This window comes from Natrix helvetica (assembly GCF_964273705.1).
Source record: "Natrix helvetica genome assembly, chromosome: 7".
NCBI lineage: Eukaryota > Metazoa > Chordata > Lepidosauria > Squamata > Natricidae > Natrix > Natrix helvetica.
Genome location: NC_138558.1, coordinates 1,042,422 through 1,061,848, shown reverse-complemented (window position 1 = coordinate 1,061,848; position 19,427 = coordinate 1,042,422). Strand labels below are relative to the sequence as shown.

Here is a 19,427-nt window from a genome sequence, read left to right as displayed (position 1 = left end):
CTACCCTACCCTACCCTACCCTACCCTACCCTACTCTACTCTACTCTACTCTACTCTACTCTACTCCATTCCATTCTATTTTCTACCCTACCCTACCCTACCCTACCCTACCCTACCCTACCCTACCCTACTCTACTCTACTCTACTCTACTCTACTCTACTCCATTCCATTCTATTTTCTACCCTACCCTACCCTACCCTACCCTACCCTACCCTACCCTACTCTACTCTACTCTACTCCACTCCATTCTGTTCCATTTTCTACCCTACCCTACCCTACCCTACCCTACCCTACCCTACTCTACTCTACTCCATTCCGTTCCATTTTCTACCCTACCCTACCCTACCCTACCCTACCCTACTCTACTCTACTCTACTCTACTCCACTCCATTCTGTTCCATTTTCTACCCTACCCTACCCTACCCTACCCTACCCTACCCTACCCTACCCTACCCTACCCTACTCTACTCTACCCTACTCTACTCTACTCTACTCCATTCCATTCTATTTTCTACCCTACCCTACCCTACCCTACCCTACCCTACCCTACTCTACTCTACTCTACTCTACTCTACTCTACTCTACTCTACTCCATTCCATTCTATTTTCTACCCTACCCTACCCTACCCTACCCTACCCTACCCTACCCTACCCTACCCTACTCTACTCTACTCTACTCTACTCTACTCTACTCCATTCCATTCTATTTTCTACCCTACCCTACCCTACCCTACCCTACCCTACCCTACTCTACTCTACTCTACTCTACTCTACTCTACTCTACTCCATTCCATTCTATTTTCTACCCTACCCTACCCTACCCTACTCTACTCTACTCTACTCTACCCTACTCTACTCTACTCTACCCTACTCTACTCTACTCTACTCTACCCTACTCTACTCTACTCTACTCTACCCTACTCTACCCTACCCTACCCTACCCTACTCTACTCTACTCCATTCCATTCCATTCCATGCCACTCCATTCCCATTCAGTTCTAAAGCTTCTTCAATTCTTCAGAACTGGAGCTTCTTCTTGAAGGAGAAATTAAATGTTTTCAGGTAAAAACCCAAGAAATCCCTGTTGCCTTTGGAGAAAGGGCCTTTGGGACTCCAGCCCTTTAGTTGAGCCCTGAGCTCTGGGTGGCCTTCACCTTCACTGGCAAGCCCTTCGCTCGATGGACGGGGGGGGGGGGGGGAGCAGAGGGGGAGGTGGAGATGAGTGCCTGTTTATTCTCAGTAGCAACGTGGCTCCCATCTATGGTTAACATGTGGCTTACATCGGTTTGGTTTTTATTTAACATACGTGTCTGTGGGGGGATTCTTGAAGACACGCAGAGCAACGTTCCTTAATTGAGTGGGTCCCAAATGGGTTGGACTACTACTCCCATATGCCTCCACCAGCCCCAGCCAACAGGAAGTTCAATGCATTGATGGGCCACCAGTTTGGGAAGGGAAGTTCTGGCTGGAGAATTCTGGGAGTTGAAGTCCCCAGTCTTAAAGTAGCCAAGGTTGGACACTCCTGCCCCAGAGCTTTCCTCCAAGCGTCTTCTTTGGTTGCTTAGTCCATTTGCAGGACCCAGGAGAGGCATCCTGGTGTAGCAGTGAAGGACAGGAGAAGACCCAAGGGTGACCTGAGGCTCTTAGTCATTCTCAAACCAGCCTATCCCATAGAGTTGCAGTCTGAACGTTTATGGTGGAAATATCTAAGGACGGTCTGTCTTCACTGGTCCTTCCCTGCCTCTTCAGTGCCTTGACCCTTTCTCGCTTCCTTTCTCCCGCACAGTGTGACCCTTACGTGAAGATTTCTGTGGGGAAGAAGTCCATCAATGATCAGGACAATTACATCCCCTGCACCCTGGACCCGGTCTTTGGAAAGTAAGTCTTCCCATAGAAGTCCCTGGCAGGGTGGGGGGAGGGGAGCAGCCGTTTCTGAATGGAATGGGGCCGCTTGCTACAGCCAAATCGCCACCGGACAAGCGAATGCCGGACAATTCAACAAATGCAAAAGTGAAATCAATTTCAACCGAACCGTGGCCAATAATAGTAAAATAAGGAAAGTCAATCCAGAAATACAATATATGGACACCCATAATAAAAGAAACTGAATGAAATGATGTTGAATTGCCTGTGGTGAGTTCTCCTGCAGAGAATTGAGGAGGAGGAGGAGGGGGATGAAGAGGAGGATGAAGAGGAGATGACTATGGGGTCCTCGGTGTTCTCTGAGCCTGGTTGTTTTCTTGCAGACATCTCAATACCCCACTAGGTAACCTCATCAGTGCTAGAAAGGAGCTTCAATGGCTGAACAACCACAGCGACTGCATAAAATCCCAGCCCTTGTTCCTTTCAGCTGACTGGCGTGTTTCTGCTTTCTGTAGGATGTTTGAGTTGACTTGTACATTGCCCATGGAGAAGGACTTGAAGATCACCCTGTATGACTATGACCTCTTGTCCAAAGATGAGAAGATCGGGGAGACCACCATTGACCTGGAGAACCGCTTCCTTTCCAGATACGGGGCTCGTTGTGGCCTCCCGCAGACTTACTGCATGTGAGTATTTCTGGACAATCATATCGATCTTCCTTACAGAAACTGAAACCTGAGTTTGACTCCTCTTCCAAGGTGGAAGACCATCCTGGTGGAGGTATCTCAGAGGCTTCCTGGGTCCCTCTACCTCTCAGATGCTGCCACTGTGGAATTGAGGTAGCTTAGTGGTGGGGGAGACTTTTGCATGGAGAACATGCCAGAGTCAGCCCCATCCTATGTAGCTAAACATGACCACACGTGAAAACGTAGGAGTCTTCTGACTGTCTAAGGGCTTGAAGTACATATTATGTTCTGTTCCTGAACGGTTGCAGGAACTGGGCCTGGCTAGTCCAGAGAAGAGAAGGACCAGGGGAGACAGGAGAGCAGCCTTCCAATATTTGAGGGGCTTCCACGGAGAGGAGGGGGGTCAAACTATTTTCCAAGGCACCTGAAGGCCAGACAAGGAATAATAGATCAAGCTTGAATCCATGAATCCTTGAATCCAATAATGGATCAAGTTTGAAACTGATCAAGCAGAGATTCAACCTGGAAATAAGGAGGAATCTCCTGACAGTGAGAACAATCAGCCAGTGGGACAGAAGTTGCCTTTGGACGTTGTGGGAGCTTCATCACTGGAAGCTTTCAAGAAGAGATGGACTACCATCTGTCAGAAATGGCGTAGGGTCTCCTGTTTGGGTGGGAGGTTGGACTAGATGACCTCCAAGGTCACTTCCAACTCTGTTAATCTGAATCTATCTAAAATGATCAATGATCTGGAGACTAAAGCATGAAGACTTGTGCAGGAACTGGGCCTGGCTAGTCTAGTGAAGAGAAGGACCAGGGGAGGCAGGAGAGCATCTTCCAATATTGGAAGGGCTGCCCCAGAGAGGAAGGGGACAAGCTATTTTCCAAAACCCCCGAAGGCCGGACAAGGAATAAGGGATGGAAACTGACCAAGGAGAGATTCAACCTGGAAATAAGAAGAGGTTGTGGGAGCTTCATCCCTGGAAGCTTTCAAGAAGAGATTGGGCTGCTCTCGGTCAGAAATGGTGCAGGGTCTCCTGCTTGAGCGGGGGGTTGGACTAGATGACCTATAAGGTCCCTGCCAACTCTGTTAATCTGTATTGTGTCTCAGAAAAGAACTTTGCACCTAGATCTGAACCCTGAACCCCCCTGGGGCCAGGCAGAAGGGCTCTAGAAGAAGATCTAATAAGTTGAAGCTACAAAGGTCTACAGGTGGACCTTGGCTTCATTCATTTAATGACCGTCGCAGTGCCCCTGCGGTCACATGATCCAAATTTAGAGGCTCAGCAACTGACTCATCTTTATGACGGTCATAGTGTCCCCAGGTCACGTGATCCCCCTTGGCGACCTTCTGACCAGCAAAGGCCATGGGGGAGCCAGAATCACTTAACGACCGGGTTGCTAACTTAACTGCTGCAATTTTGGCAAAAAAAAGGGGTGGTAAAATGGGGCAGAACTGAAACTTAACAAGGGTCTCGCTTAGCAGCAGACCTTTGGGGCTCAGGTGTGCATGGTCGCAAGTGGAGGACTGCCCGTCCAGACCTTGCGGAGAGTTGGAGGAAGGACGCTTGGCGATTCCTCCGCTTGATTGTCCCGCTTCTCCCCTTCCAGCTCTGGCCCCAACCGGTGGAGGGATCAGCAGCGCCCATCCCAGCTCCTCCATCACTTCTCCTGGCAGCTCAACGGCAAATTCCCCGTTTACAAAACGGATCAGATCATCTTTGGAGACCAAACGTTCCGCCTCTCGGATCTGGGTAAAAACCTCTCGGCTCCCTTCCGGCTTCCCTCCAAGGCTCTGCGGCCAGGAATCTCACCTTAGATACCACCCTCCCCCCCCGGCACCTGCAAAAGCAGCGACTGACGGGCCAGTGAGGGTCCCTGGGGCTCTCTGAGCTGGGTGGTTTCCTTGCAGACGTTTCATGACCCAGCTAGGTAACATCAACAGTGCCAGAAGGGAGGAGGGTTTGCAGGGAGGAGGAGGAGGAGGAACACTTGATGCTCTCTGAGCTTGGTGGTTTCCTTGCAGACATTTCATGACCCAGCTAGGTAACGTCATCAGTGCTAGTAAGGAATGGGAAGCAAACTCCATTCCTTAATAGCACTGATTATGTTACCTAGCTGGGTCATGAAACGTCTGCAAGAAAACCACCCAGCTCAGAGAGCACGAAGGACCCCTCATTTAAGGTCCCTTCCAACTATATATTATTCTATATATCAAGAGTGACAGATTCGTTCGTCTTCCTGGCACCCCTTTGGAACTCCCCAAAGCAAACCAATCCCCCTTGGCTGTGGTGTGGGCAGCCGAGCCCTGTAGGTGTAGCTTCCGTCCGGCAGAGAGAGACCTTGTCCCGGGGCTGAGCCCAAAGGTCCCCCAGGGGAGACGCGGAAGAGCCCTTCTCTTCCTGGGTCCCGTGTTTCTCTTCATGCTTGCAGGCTTTGGGGATTTGGGGGATGTGGGATTGTTATGGCTGGGTTGGATTGCGTCCGTCCTCTGTTGGGGGACGAGGGAGGGGGGCTTCCAGAGGTTGGCCCACTTGCTCTGGTTGACGAAGGGGATTCTTCAGGCTGTAGAAGGCCGAGAGCAAGGAGTCCGGTTCAACCTAGGAAGCCTTGGTCCGCTCTGAACTCGGTCCTTTCCTTGCAGGCGTTTTGTGACCCAACTAGGGAACATCATCCACACTAGAGGGGGGGGGGGGATAGCTCTTGGTTTGCTACTCACTGACTTGCCCTGTGGGGGTTGGTGGGAGTGTTGCTTTTGTCTTGGTAGTTGCTTGATTCGGCTGTTGTTTACTGTTCGGTTGGGCCTCTCACCCTTCTAGCACTGATGAAGTTACCTGGTTTGGTAATGAAACGTCTGCAAGAAAAGAGCGAAGCTCAGAGGGCACCAAGGAATCTACAATTATCACCCTCCTCCTCCTCCTCCTCCTCCTCCTCCTCCTCCTCCTCCTCCTCCTCCTCCTCCTCCTCCTCCTCCTCCTCCTCCTCCTCCTTTCTGCAAACCCCACTCCCTTCTAGCACTGACAATATTATCTAGTTGGGTCATGAAAAGTGTGCAAGAAAACCACCAAGGACCCTACAGTTCCCCCCCCTCAACATTATTCTCTTCTAGCGCTGATAATGTTCCTTAGTTGGGTCATGAAACATCTGCAAGAAGCCCACCAAGAGCACCAAGGACCCAACAGTCCAACCTGAGCCACAAATAGTTTCTTCTGTCGCTAACCTAAGAGGGTCCCCGCTGGGACCTTCCCCTCCGTCCCTCCCTGCATTACGGACAGGAGCCCCAACAGTTGAGCGGCAGGTGAAATCTCTGCCTTTTCTCTTCGGTTCAGAGGACAGCAAGCCCCCCAACCCCCACCTGGGCCCTCTGGAAGAACGGCTGGCCCTGCATGTCCTGCAGAAGCAAGGCCTGGTCCCTGAGCACGTGGAGACCAGGCAGCTGTTCAGCCCCCTCCAGCCGGACATCGAACAGGTAAAGTTGGCAGGGAGAAGAAACTGATGGCTTTTCTCCTCCCCCTCCTTCTCCTCCTCCCCCTCCCCCTCCTCCCCCTCCTCTTCCCAAATCCGTCATCAGAGATTGGCGATCATGTTGGCTTCCACTCCAGATGATCCGGGGGATTCACACTTCCTGGGGCAATTTGCTTCCTGGCGTAAAGGATGCTGCATGTCAGCGCATGGGTGTTGATGGGAGAGATTCCTATTGTGGAAAGAATTTATAAATGCATATCAATGTCTTAGACATATTAGATAGGAAATCCCAACTGATTAGCAGCTCCCCAAATCTTTTCAAACTTACAGCAAACATAAGGATTAATTAAACCCCTATTTCAAATTGTAAACGCACAGAGAAACAAATGGACTGAATCCCATTAGCTCAAGGTAAGCCCAATTATAGTGCAGTTGAAACGAAGAGACCCAATTCACATCGCTGGATTTAATCAACTCCTACTTTGGGGTCAGCACGTACACCCACCCACACCCAGGACAAACCCCCACATAAAACAACCTCTCCGTACCCCACTTCCCCACCAGCTGCCCCCAGAGGCAAACCTCTTCCTTTTGAGGAATTAGTAAATCTCCTTTGCTCAAAGCTTTTCTGGACTTCAGTCTGATTTATTGTTGCCTCACCTGAGCTCAAGTGGAAACCCCAAATTATTCTCCTGACTCTGCCAGTGTCCAGGCTTCAGAATCCCCCCTTCCCCTTGAGATGGTGCCCTCCAAGACAAGGCTGCCTAGTGGTTGCCCTCTAGCTAATTGACATTGTCTGCAGATGCCAGGTTGGTCCAACACTCCCTCCTCCCTCGGCCAGGGCCCAACTAAACCCCAGGTATGTGAGAGAGGTGGACCAATGACTGGTCCTTAGTAAACCACCACAAGAGACAGGAAGACGACGGAGGGATGGGTTGCCTTCTATAAGGACCCCACTGCTGTCACAAGAGACAGTCCCCGTGGCTAACCTGCCCACAGAGTCAGGGAGCTGCATTCAAACCCAAATCCTTGGCCAGGGACATTGCAAAGGGACCCTCTAATTCACGGCTTCCCCTTTCATTACAGGGCAAAGTTCAGCTTTGGGTGGACCTGTTTCCAAAATCCCTTGGGCCACCGGGACCACCGTTCAACGTGAGCCCGCGAAGAGCAAAGAGGTAACGCCCCCTCCCCCCTCTCAGGCTTTTTCATGCACGTAGCTGTCATGCCCCCATTGGAGCCTGAATCTGCGGGGGAAGATGAGTTGGAACCAGAGATGGAGGGCTTCGGAGGAAAAGGGGAAGGGCAGGGCCAGGGCCTTTCAGGATTGGGATGGCTTATAGGCAGGGAGGAACAGGAGAGACAGAGCTCAGGCAAGGAGCAAGGGCCACCCCCTCCTGATCCAAGAGCACGGAGAGTGGAGAGAAGACAAGAACAGTGCAGACTGAGCAGGCTCCTCGGGAGGAGAGTGCCCCGCCCCTCTTCACAAGGCACACCTGGGGAATTAGGCTTAAGGAGACGCTGGGGGGAGGGGCATTTGTCAGGAACAAATGCTCAGCTCCTGAAGTGCTGAGTGCCGAAATGCCGCCGTTTGAACTTCCCAAGAGTCCTTTCATTCCTTCTGGCATTCTGGACTAATTACCTGGATCTTTTGCTTCCTGGAGTGCTTGATTTGCCAAGCAGGATTTATTGCTGTTTAGCCCCAGTGTAGACAGGGCTCAGCTGGGGCTGCTTGAGGTGTGTGTGGGGGTTTGACATCCCTTCCCTTTGGGACTGGCCAGAAGCGTGGGAGCATTTGGGGAAATTTGAACTGCCAGCAGTTGGGTCATCTCTGTTCCGGATCATCCCAGTAGCTTTCCCCATAGTCCACTGACTTTCTCAGCCTCGGCCCCTTGAAGATGGGTGGGCTTAAACTCCCGGAATTCTGGTCTGCTAGGGAATTCTGGGAGTTGAAGGGGAAATGCCACGGACTGCCCTGATCTTTAGCTATGAAGCAGATCCAAAGAACCTCAGAAGAGGTCGCTCCATTGCTGGTTGTAGTGAAAGACCCTGGTATATCTCTAGACTTTTCTGCTCTTCCTCTCTCCTGAACTCCACCTGGGCTGTTTCTCCCAGGTTCTACTTGCGTTGCATCATCTGGAATGCCCAAGACGTCATCCTGGATGACCTCAGCATCACCGGCCAGAAAATGAGCGACATCTACGTGAAAGGGTAGGTCGGCCAAAGCTTCTTCGTGACGAGGGCATCGTCCCTCTTCTCGTCCGTGGGGGCCCTCAATCATCCATCCACGTCACAGTTATCTCAACAGGGTTTTCCAAAAAGCAGCTGGACTTCCTTGAGTTTTTTCTTTCCTTGCAAATGTCTTTGCTCCTCATCCAAGAAGTTCTGAGGTTCTCCTCCAAGGACAGAAGAGGTTTCTTAGATGAGGAATGGGAAGCTCTTTGGGGACCCCTCTCTGATGGGTGCCCCCCCCTCTCCCGATTTTGTGGCTGATGGGCCTGGCCGTCCTCTGTGGCTTGCAGGTGGCTGGTTGGTTACGAGGAGAACAAGCAGAAGACAGATGTGCACTACAGGTCATTGGGGGGCGAAGGCAACTTCAACTGGAGGTTCGTCTTCCCCTTTGATTATCTCCCTGCTGAGCAGGTCTGCTCCGTGGCGAAGAAGGTGAGCATCTGGAAAGGCTGCGGGGACCCTTGCTGGGGGTCCACAGGGGCTCCAAAGCAGCCGGGTCAAATGCCGAGGGGTCTGGGGGAGTCAGGGTACGGATGGTTGGAGGGTGTGATAACTTCCCAAGCAGTTATCCGCTTGCAACTTGCTCGTTTTCCAATTTTATTTGGGCTCCTGTCATTTTATGATGAGATACATTTAAATGTGTGTGTGTGTGTGTGTGTGTGTGTGTGTGTGCGCGCTGGTATGTATGAATGTATGTATCTATGTATGTATCTATGAATGTGTGTATGTAGCTCAGGGTTGAACTGTGGGGTCTCTGAGTTTGGCTGTTTTCTTGCAGACGTTTCATGACCCAACCAGGTAACATCATCAGTGCTAGAAGGGAGGGGGGGTTGCTCTCTATTTATGTACTAGTGGCATGGATAGAAGACAACATTTGTAGCTCAGGGTTGAACTGTGGAGTCCTGGGTGCTCTCTGAGTTTGGTGGTTTTCCTGCAGACGTTTCATGACCCAACTAGGGAACATCATCAGAGCTAGAAGGGAATGGGATTTGATCTCATTACAGAGGTACCCAGTGTAGAAACCAGGAGAAATTCCCTGGCAGTGAGAACAATCAACCAGTGGAAGGTTGTGGGGCTCCATCACTGGAGGTTTTCTAGGAGAGATTCTGGACACCCCTTTGCCCAGAATGGCATAAGGCAGGGATGTCAAACGGGATTTCTTCGAGCATAGTAGTTCTTCTCCATGGACCAGTGGAGGAGGGAGGGGGAGACAGGATGGTCCCCTCCTGCAGCACTTGCCAGCCAAGATGCCTCCATGGTCTCCTGCCAACCAAAAACGGCCCCGCAGAGTCTGCAGGGGGCTGAAAATGGGCCGTTTGGGGCCCTTTCTGTTCCATCAGAGGCAGCACAAGCCTCCCTGCTCCCTTCCTTGCAATGGCTTCTCCTCTCTCTTCAAATGCAGGAACATTTCTGGAGCTTGGACAAGACGGAGAACAGAGTCGCCCCCCAGCTGGTCCTTCAAATCTGGGACAACGACAAATTCTCCTTCGACGATTACCTGGGTGAGGGGCAAATGCTCGATTTCTCCCTTCCGTCTGTGGATGTCCTGCGGCTTCTTTGCCCTCCGCCGTCTCCTCTCCTGCTTCCCAGGGTGGCATTTTTGAGGTTATTTTGGGGAGCTGGCAGGGGAGACCAGGAATGGATGTGCAGCCCTCAAATCATAGAAGAGAAGGGAAACTTGACGTGGTTGTGGGACAGTATTGGAATCCCTTCCTTGCCTGTGGAGTCCATCCACATCCCCAGACGCTGAGCAACATCTGGGCAAAGGGACGAGGGGAACAAATGGCGCCTGAGACAGGGCCAAGCCTGAGGGTGACCCAGACACACAACGGGCTCGCCAGGGGTCAAGAGCCAGGACCTGATAGGGTTCCTCCCTGGTGTCCTTTTGAGGGGCCCTGAGAGGCCGCAAGTAGGCAGTCTTTGGTGGAGGGCAGAGATTGAATTCTGGGCATCCAGAGAGGTCTAGCCTCCCCCAGACACACCTAGAGAGTTTGGCTTTTCTTTCTTTTTTCCTTCCTTCCTTCCTTCCTTCCTTCCTTCCTTCCTTCCTTCCTTCCTTCCTTCCTTCCTTCCTTCCTTCTCTCCCTCCCTCCCCTCCCTCTGTCCCTTCCCCTCTTTCTTTCTTTCTTTCTTTCTTTCTTTCTTTCTTTCTTTCTTTCTTTCTTTCTTTCTTTCTTTCTTTCTTTCTCTCCCTCCCTCCTTCCTTCCTCTCCTTCCTCTCTTTCCCAGCTCCTTCCTTCCTTCTTGTTTGTTTGTTTATTGGATTTATATGCCTTTCCTTCTTTCCTTCCTTCCTCTTGTTCCCAGCTCCCTCCTCTCATTCCCATCTTCTTTTCTTCTTTTCTCCTTTTTTTCCTTCTTTTCTTTTCTTCCCTCCCTCTGCAAGAGACCTGGCTATTCCACCCCCTTTCTTCCCAGTTTACACTCCTCTTTTCTTCCAACCTTCCAGGCTCCATCCAGTTGGACCTCAACTGCATGCCGAAGGCAAGCAAGACCGCTGAAAAATGCCAGTTAGATCTGCTGGAGATGCGGGAGAGGGAGGTCTCGCTGTTTGAGCAGAAGACGGTCAAGGGCTGGTGGCCTTGCGTGACGGAGCAGGAAGGCACGAAGGCCCTTGCAGTAAGTCTTCTGACCCTCCTTGTTCTGGGAGTGAATGTACGGCATGGGGCTTCCTGCCCGAGCAGCGGGTTGGACTAGAAGACCTCCAAGGCCCCTTCCCTCTCTGTCCTTCTGCATGTTCTGGAACTCTTCTGCTTAGGCCCAGGACCAGTTTCTTTCCTTGGAAATGCCAGGAATTGGACCTTCTGTGTGCCTCCCATACCTTCTGCTCCACAACTGATCAATCCTCCCATCTCCAGGTCTTCAAAGGTGACCTCGCCTCGCCTCACCTTTCTCTCTCTTTTGCAGGGCAAGTTGGAGATGACCCTGGAGATCATCAATGAACAAGAGCATGAAGAACGGCCAGCTGGGCTGGGCCGGGACGAACCCAACATGAACCCCAAGCTAGAAGACCCAAAGTAAGAGCCACCACGAGAGTTGGGAGGGGTGGTTGGGCTCAAGTTCTCTTCTCCTTGGAGACCGCTGGAGAGCACGAGAAGAATTTGAAGGTGGGATCTACAGTGAAGTAACTCTGGATTCCAACAGACCCATGCTTGGGGAAGAGGGAAAAAGTGAAAAAGAAAAGAATACACGACAAGAATATCACAGGATCTACGGCAGGGACGGGCAGCCTTGGCCACATTAAGACTGGTGGACTTCAACTCCCAGAATTCCCCAGCCATTGGGAGTTGAAGCCCACCCGTCTTAAAGTCACTGAGGTTGGAGACCCCTAATCTAAGGGGTTCCTGACTTACCCCAATTTCCCTTCCGGAGGAACCAGAGACATGGTGGTAGGAAGGACTCTGCTAAGTAGCAATGCCAGTCTTGGCACCCGGGCCATACCTGGTCCATCTTGGCCCCTGCGATGGGTTGCGGCTCCTATGTTGGGCAGCGGTGGGATGCAACTGGTTTAACAACTGGTTGGGTGAGTGCACGTGTGTTCCTTGGGTGCGTGCTCAGCATTGCAAAACCACCCACTGTAAACTTTCAAAATGTACCTTCTATGAGTAAAACAGCTGAGCTGCAGCAAACCTCTGCGCAAATTAGATGAGCCCCAAACCATGGAAATGTAGGAGAGGAAAGGCCCAGGGGAGGGTGGGCTGGGCCAACTGCTCCCCAGAACTACCAGTTCACCCGGACCGGTGTGAACTGGCTGAATCCCCCCCCCCCGATGTTAGGTGATCTTGACTTCCTCCCGCCCCTGAGACGCTCTTTGTTGCAGGCGCCCGGAGACTTCCTTCCTGTGGTTGAGCTCGCCCTACAAGACCTTGAAGTACATCTTGTGGAGAAGGTTCAAGTGGGTCTTCCTCATCTTCCTCCTCGTCTTCATTCTGTTGCTCTTCCTGGGCATCTTCATCTACGCCTTCCCGGTAAGATCCCTTCTTCTCTCTTCCTTCCGTTTCTTCCTCCCTCCTTCTCGGCCCCTTCCTTTCACCTTCTTCTCCATCCTGTCTTCTTCTGAGGCTTTGGGAGCAGCAGCGTAGCACACCCTGGAGAGGAAGGTTTTCCTCTCTCCAAGAAGTTGGATGGAAAATATTTATATAGTTACATATATTTACATATGTATGTATGTATGTATGTGTGTGTGTGTGTGTGTATATACATATACATACATACATACATACATACATACATACATATATATATATATATAATGTAAATATATAAATATAAAAGATATATAGATATATATCTATATCTTTAATTTATGTATGTCAATCGGAAGAGATTGCTGCTCGGGGCCTTTGCTTGGGTGAGAGTCGATGACCTTCAAAGTGCCCCTTCTAAACTTTGTGGCGCTCATCAAACATTATGGACAGGGGTGGGCAGGGTTGCCGCCATTACTGCCAGTTCGGTGAATGCACCATTTTGCACCTTTGACCCTAAATGCCATAAAAATTGCTCTGCGCATGTGCAGAAGCAAAAGACAGCGGAATGTAGAATAACAGAAGAACAAAGTTGAGAGGGACCTTGGAGGTCTTCTAGTCCAGCCCCCTACTCAACAAAAAAATAGGAGGACCAGTTCAGGGGCGTGGCAGGCCTGGGTTGCAACCCAATTCCAGCGATCCAGGCCCCCAAAATACTCCCGGTTCAGCCGAACCACTCCGAACTGGTAGGAACCCACCACTGGTTATGGAAGCACTTCTTGGTCCCCTCTCCCCGTTTTTGGAAGCAGAGACACCCATCCAGGGCCGTCCTTGCTGCCCTGCTCGGGGGTGGGTGGGGAGGGGGGCTGCTGTTCAGAATGAGGGTGGGGGGAGGGTCCTGGGCGTTGAGGTTGGGATGGAGCAGGAGAGCAACGGAAACCCCGACCGTGGATGAAGATTTTGGGCAGGGCGACTCCCGTTTCTGGAAAGGCAGCCAGGCGTCTCCTGGAATTCCTCCTCCTTGGAAGAGTCTTTCCTTCCCTCCCCAGATTCTGAGGTTGCTGACTTGAACGTCTCACCCTGGATCTGGGTCTTTGCGCTCTTCTGTTCCACATTAGGCTTTGGCAAGCCCACAAGTGGGGAGGGGGCAGGGGGAGGGGCAGGGGGAGGGAGGGCTGTTGTGGCGAAGGGGAGCCAGCTGGGCTCTGAAGGAGGGGGAGGCCCCAGAAGGCAGCTTGTGGGTTCGCCCCACAGTGATTGGGCTCCAGGATTTGAAGGGCTGCCCCTGAAGAGGGGGGGTCAGCTTATTCTCCAAAGCCCCTGAAGGCAGGACGAGAAGAAGCAACGGGTGGGAATTAATCAACGAGAGAAGCAACCTAGAACAAAGGAGAAGCTTCCCAACCGTGAGAACAATTAACCCGTGGAACAGCTTGCCACCAGAAGGTACGGGTGCTCCATCACTGGAGGTTTTCAAGAAGAGACTGGACATCCGCTTGTCTGAAATGGTAGAGGGTCTCCTGCTTGATCAGGGGGCTGGACTAGAAGACCTCCAAGGCCCCTTCCAACTCTGTCGTCCTGTTCTTCTGTTCTTCTGATTATAGATGGAAAATGGAAACCTTACAGTATAATTTCTAAGAGTTTAATCAGTCCACCCTTGGGGTAAGGCAGGGAGAGTCCAGAGCCAGTTGGATCTGCTGCTACTCCCTCGAGACTGGTCACCCCCTCCCCTCCCCCCTCGCCCCCCCCCTCCGTTGAGTTGAATCCAAGAATCCCGGGTCAGGCGAGGCCGTGGAGGTTTTCTCACCCAACCCCTTCCCGTGGAGTCCTTGCGCTTTCTGAGCTGGCTTGTTTTCCTTGCAGACGTTTCATGACCCAACTAGATAACAACATCAGGGCTAGCAGGAGTGGGGCAGGGATCACGTGACTCCAGGACACCAATGGGAGTCAGTGGCTAAGCATCCCAATTCTGCTCGGGTGATGCTGCTGCTGCAATGGCCGTAACTGTGCAAAAGGGGCACCTAAGTCACCCTTGCCAGCCCCGCTCTGCCTTTGAACGGTCACTAAATGAACAGCCGTAAGTCAAGGACCACCTGGAGTCTCCAGCCAGATGGAAGAAGTGCACACCTCCAGACGAACCCTAGAAACAAGAGCCCCCCAGTTCTGGGGGCTTCCCGGGAAAGTCCAAATGGTGGGAAATGAAGGAGAAAACGGCCAATGGAGCAGAAGGACAAGCCCCTCCCCCCCCTTCAGGCTCCTGGACCAGGGAGGGGTATTCCTCCCCCCTCCCCCCTCCCCCAAGGGGACTTTGGACGCCAGACAGAAACGGCCATTGATTCCGTTTGGGGCTCACCCCCCCCCCCAACATCTCCTGCTCCTTGGCTGCTGCTGGCTGCTAATCTCTTTCCAGGGATGGTTTCTTTCTTTCCTCCCTCTTCTTCCTTCCTTCTTCCTTCTTTCCTTCCTCTTTCTTTCTTTCTCTCCCTCCCTCCCTCCCTCTTCTTCCTTCCTTTCCTCTCTCTCCCTTCCTCCCCTCCCCTCCTCCTCTTTCTTTCTTTCTTTCTTTCTTTCTTTCTTTCTTTCTTTCTTTCTTTCTTTCTTTCTTTCTTTCTTTCTTTCTTTCTTCCTTCCTTCCTCTCTCTCTCTCTCTCTCTCTCTCTCTCTCTCTCTTTCTTTCTTTCTCTCCCTCCCTCCCTCTTCTTCCTTCCTTTCTTCTTTCTCCCTTCCTCCCCTCCCCTCCTTCCTTTTCTTTCTTTCTTTCTTTCTTTCTTTCTTTCTTTCTTTCTTTCTTTCTTTCTTTCTTTCTTTCTTTCTTCCTTTCTCTCTCTCTCTCTCTCTCTCTCTCTCTTTCTTTCTTTCTTTCTTTCTTTCCTTCCTTCCTTCCTTCCTTCCTCCCTCTTCTTCCTTCCATCTCTCTCCCTCCCTCCTTCTCTTCTTTCTTTCTTTCTTTCTTTCTTTCTTTCTTTCTTTCTTTCTTTCTTTCTTTCTTTCTCTTTTTTCAAGATCAGCCTCTCCTAATTCAATCCAGTGGGTTGGGAAGGGAGTGAGTGAGTGAGTGAATCAAAGCCGGTGTCCGGGAGAGCCTTTTCCCAGCACTGTCAATGGGCCCCTAGAGCCGGCTCCCCCAGGAGAAAGAAGGGGGGCTTCCTTTGGATGCCTGCAACCGGCTCCTGCCTACGGAGGCAAAGGGAGGGGGGGGAGGAGAGGATTTGGCTCTTCCTTCTCCACAACCCTCCCGACCCCGGCTGGGAACGCACGGCTGCTTCCAACAGGCCAATAAATCCGTGTTAACAGCAGAATGTAGAATAACAGAGTCGAGAGGGACCTTGGAGGTCTTCTACTCCAGCCTCCTGATCAAGCAGGAGACCCTCTACCATTTCCGACAAGTGGCTGCCCAATCTCTTCTCCAAAACCTCCGGTGTTGGAGCACCCACAACTTCTAGTGGCAAGCTGTTCCACCGGTCAACTGTCCTTGCTGTTAGGGAGTTTCTCCTTAATTGCAGGTTGCTTCTCCCCTGGATGGGTTTCCATCCGTTGCTTCTTCTTGTCTGGCCTTCAGGGGCTTTGGAGAACAGCACCTCTTCTTTGTGGCAGCTCCATAAGTATCAGAATAAGGTTGGTTGCTGGTGGTGGGGCAAAGGGGAAGGTGGGACGGAGACATTTCTGGCTTTGGGGTTCACTCCGGCCACCCAGCTGGGGGGGTTCAGAGCCCCCCTGGTGGGTGGAGACGGCCCAAGAGGATGCATCGAGGAGCAGGTGACACCCGTGGCCAGAACCCTCACCTCTCAGCTCCATCTTGGAGGCCAACCACTTTCCCTTTTCATCCATGCCTTGGGGAGCCCTTGGCTGAACCTTTGCACAAGGCAAAGAGGAGCTGCTCCAGAGTGTGGTGGTGTGAGTAGACGTGGGCACTCGTGGTTTCCTCATAGGATGCTTTGCCTTCAAGAGCTGCGGTGGTCCCGGCGTGTAGTTTGGGTGCAGTTCAAGGCTTTGGTTGTCCCCTGTGAAGCTTTTGATGGCCCAGAAGAGCCACTGGCAGAATTTCACTTGGGGTGGAGCTGGCCCCTTCCAGAAGATGCTTGGCCCCACCACTCTTCCCCCTTTTAAAAAAAAGTTTTATTTTTTGTCTTTCCATATACATTCACAAATATACATTCTCCTAGATACTATCAACGTTTATCTGTTGCCTTCTAGCATTGATCACAATCTGCTTAAAAAGATAAAAACCCCAATTGGAGTCGCTTTCTTGCCACCCTGCATCTCCATCTTATTTTGCAACAGCCCTGCCCCTTCCTTCCTTCGTTCTTTCCTCCTCTCCTTCCTCTTTTCTTCTTCCCCTCCCTCTCCCCCACTCCCCCTCTCTCCTACTCTCCTTTCCCTCCTCTTCCTTCCTCCTTCCGTTGTCGCCCGTGCTTCTTTTCTTTCTCTGATGGATTTTCGGGGTGACGTTTCAGTGAGCCCGGCTTTAAATTTACAAGAAGATAAATTTCCTCTTTTATTTTATTTTATTCCCCTATCATAAACCCACTTATGTCACATTTTAATTTGTGTATTTGTATCTTAATACTTTTCTGTTTTTCCCTCCTTCCCTTGATTTAATAAGATGTCGTCTGAGTTGCTTATTCTGTAATCTTCTCTTTTTTTCTTTATTTCCCTTTTCTAACCAGTCATAAAACCATCCCCAAGTCTTGAAATGCACCGATTCCTCTTTGTCCTTTATTCTCAATGTCAGCCTGTTCATTTCTGTCCAATATTTTCTTCATCATCTCTCCTTCTGACGGGATTTTGTCTGTTTTCATATTCTGTGCAAATACGATCCCACCACTGTTCTGATGGGTCCCTCTTGGCCTTGACCCCCCTGTGGTTCTTCTCCTCCTCCTCTCTGCAGAACTATGCTGCCATGAAACTGGTGAAGCCCTTCAGCTGAGCCCACCCACCTCCTGGAGCCGGACAAGAGACCAAGGAGACCTATGAAGATTGCAGGAGACCCCCACCCCCACCCCCCCTTTCCCATCCCACAGCTGCCTGGAAGGAAGGCGCACCAACGTTGCCTTGTAGAAACATGGAGATGAACCCCAGACCTTAGAACCTGCCCCCTCTCCAATTCATCCCAAGCGCTGCTCTGGTGACCTGGCTGGACAGATGTCCCAAGCTGCATGGCCATCATCTCATCTTCTGAAGAAGAAGAAGCCCTTCCTAGAGACCCTTGAAGGGGGCTACTATGGCCCGCAATGCCCGAAGCGACCTGGCAGAGAGAGGAGAAGGCCAGCGCAGAGAGGGCGAGGACCAGGGCACCTAGCAAGGGCCGAGGCGGCGGCCGTGACTGGACGATCCACGCTTGGCCACTTTGCTACCTTGCAGGTTTCTTGGGGTGCCTTGGACCTTTGGGTGGGTTGCTAGAGCAGAATTCCCATCAAGTAACTTTGGACTACAACTCCCAGGCCTGGATTCCACGACCGGTTCAGCCCAACTGACCCCACCCGGGAGCAACCCCCACCTCTGGTGCACACGAGCGAACCGGTGGGAGAAACAATGGAAACCCACCAGGGACACACACACACACACACGCTTACTCACTCACACAGACCAGTGTTGGGGGCGGAGTTCTGTCTGGCAGACGAATTCCGGACTTTTGTCCGTGTGCCAATGACGTAAAGTGGGGGAGGGTCTTTTGCAAGTGTCCCCGGGGTCTCCTTTCCTTGAGGCCCCGTCCTCCTTGGGGATCCATGGGCGTCATGAGGGCCACCTGGGCAGTTTCCCATCTTTCATGTCCCCTACAGGTAGTCCTCGACTTACAACCATTCGTTTAGTGACCGTTTGAAGTTACTTTGCCACTGGAAAAAAAGGACCTTTTTCCACACTTATGACGGTTGTGGCATTCCCGTGGTCGGGTGATTTTCATTTGGATGCTTGGCAACAGACTCGTGTTTATGACGGTGGCCGTGTCCCGAGGTCGCATGATCCCCTTTGCGACCCTCTGACAAGCAAAGTCAAGGGGGAAGCCAGACTCACTTAGCAACCGGGTGACTAACTTATCAACCGCAGGGATTCACTTAACAAAATGGCAAGAAACTTCGTGAAAGAGGAAAAGGCTCACTTTACAAATTTCTCACTTAGCAACATAAATGTTGGGCTCCGTTGTGGCCGTAAGTCGAGGACTACCTGCGCTTGAAAGCAAGGTGCAATCGAGATTTGAGGGTTTCCAGAAGGAGAGGGCTCAATTCTTGGGGAAGCCGCTGGGGGCCATTCCATCACCGTCCAAAATTATAACCCAAACCCCTTCCTGGTCTTTGCACATCCACGCCTGGAAGCAGGGCTGAAATCCAGCAGGTTCTGACAGGTTCTGGAGAACCGGTAGTGGACAGTTTGAGTAGTTTCTAGAACCGGCAAATGCCACCTCTGGGGGGGGGAAGGGAGATCTTGCGGTATCCTTCCCCTGCTACGCCCACCAAGCCACGCCCACAGAACCGGTAGTCCAGACGTTTGAATTTCACCCCTGCGTGGGAGGGGTCTCCTCTTTGCTGCAGGAAAAGGACCACTCTCCCCAGCCAATTCAGCACCTTCAACTCTCCGCAGCCAATTCTCCACGGTCCACTTGCTGTAGCCAATTCACCGTGGCAACTCGCCGCAGCCAATTTAACATAACAATTCGATTTAATTCTTGAAAACAAGTAAAAAAAACCATTTTAATTTTTGCCACTCACCTTTCATCCTGTCCCTCCTCTTGCATCCTTCCTTTAACCACTCCGTTCCACCATCTCTTGCATCTTGGTGTAACTCTGGTTGGTGAGTTGGCCGTGGTGAGTTGGGCTCCTGGGACACAAAGCAGAATCCGCCTCTTCAATCCGCTTGTTCGGGGTCCGGCCTGCTCTCTTAGCCGGGGAGGGGGCAGCGCGTTTTCCTTCTCATCTGTCTCTGCCTTTGAAGCAATGTTTGCACTGCAGTTGCTCACAGAATGCTATTAAATCCGGATGCTGGCGACCCCTGCTTTTCCCGAGCCTGAATGAGTGGTGGGATTAGAGGTGGGGTAGAAGAATGGGGTTGGTGGGCTGGATGGGCAGACATGCTCCGTGCAGCTGATTCCACTTATGGGAACAGCCAGCCAAGATCTGGATGGGCTCCTTGGCATGGGGGCAAAGCCACGGAAGGTCTCCTGCATTGGCACCCATGGGTGGGCTACCAGGCTCTGCATCACCCTCCCTCCAGGCCCCAAAAAGTCAC

General features: G+C 51.7%; 1 protein-coding gene across 1 annotated transcript in view; it reads left to right on the top strand.

Moving 5' to 3' along the window:
- Positions 1-19,187, top strand: part of DYSF (dysferlin) — a 123,448-nt gene extending 104,261 nt beyond the window's left edge. The window contains exons 44-55 of the mRNA XM_081960009.1: positions 1,788-1,879; positions 2,380-2,550; positions 4,162-4,304; positions 5,880-6,019; positions 7,102-7,190; positions 8,128-8,223; positions 8,535-8,676; positions 9,647-9,746; positions 10,694-10,863; positions 11,152-11,261; positions 12,065-12,212; positions 17,095-19,187. Of these exons, the coding sequence (XP_081816135.1) occupies positions 1,788-1,879; positions 2,380-2,550; positions 4,162-4,304; positions 5,880-6,019; positions 7,102-7,190; positions 8,128-8,223; positions 8,535-8,676; positions 9,647-9,746; positions 10,694-10,863; positions 11,152-11,261; positions 12,065-12,212; positions 17,095-17,133 (1,440 nt within the window). The 3' untranslated portion in view covers positions 17,134-19,187. The remainder of the gene's footprint in view (positions 1-1,787; positions 1,880-2,379; positions 2,551-4,161; positions 4,305-5,879; positions 6,020-7,101; positions 7,191-8,127; positions 8,224-8,534; positions 8,677-9,646; positions 9,747-10,693; positions 10,864-11,151; positions 11,262-12,064; positions 12,213-17,094) is intronic.
- Positions 19,188-19,427: the final 240 nt, after the last annotated feature.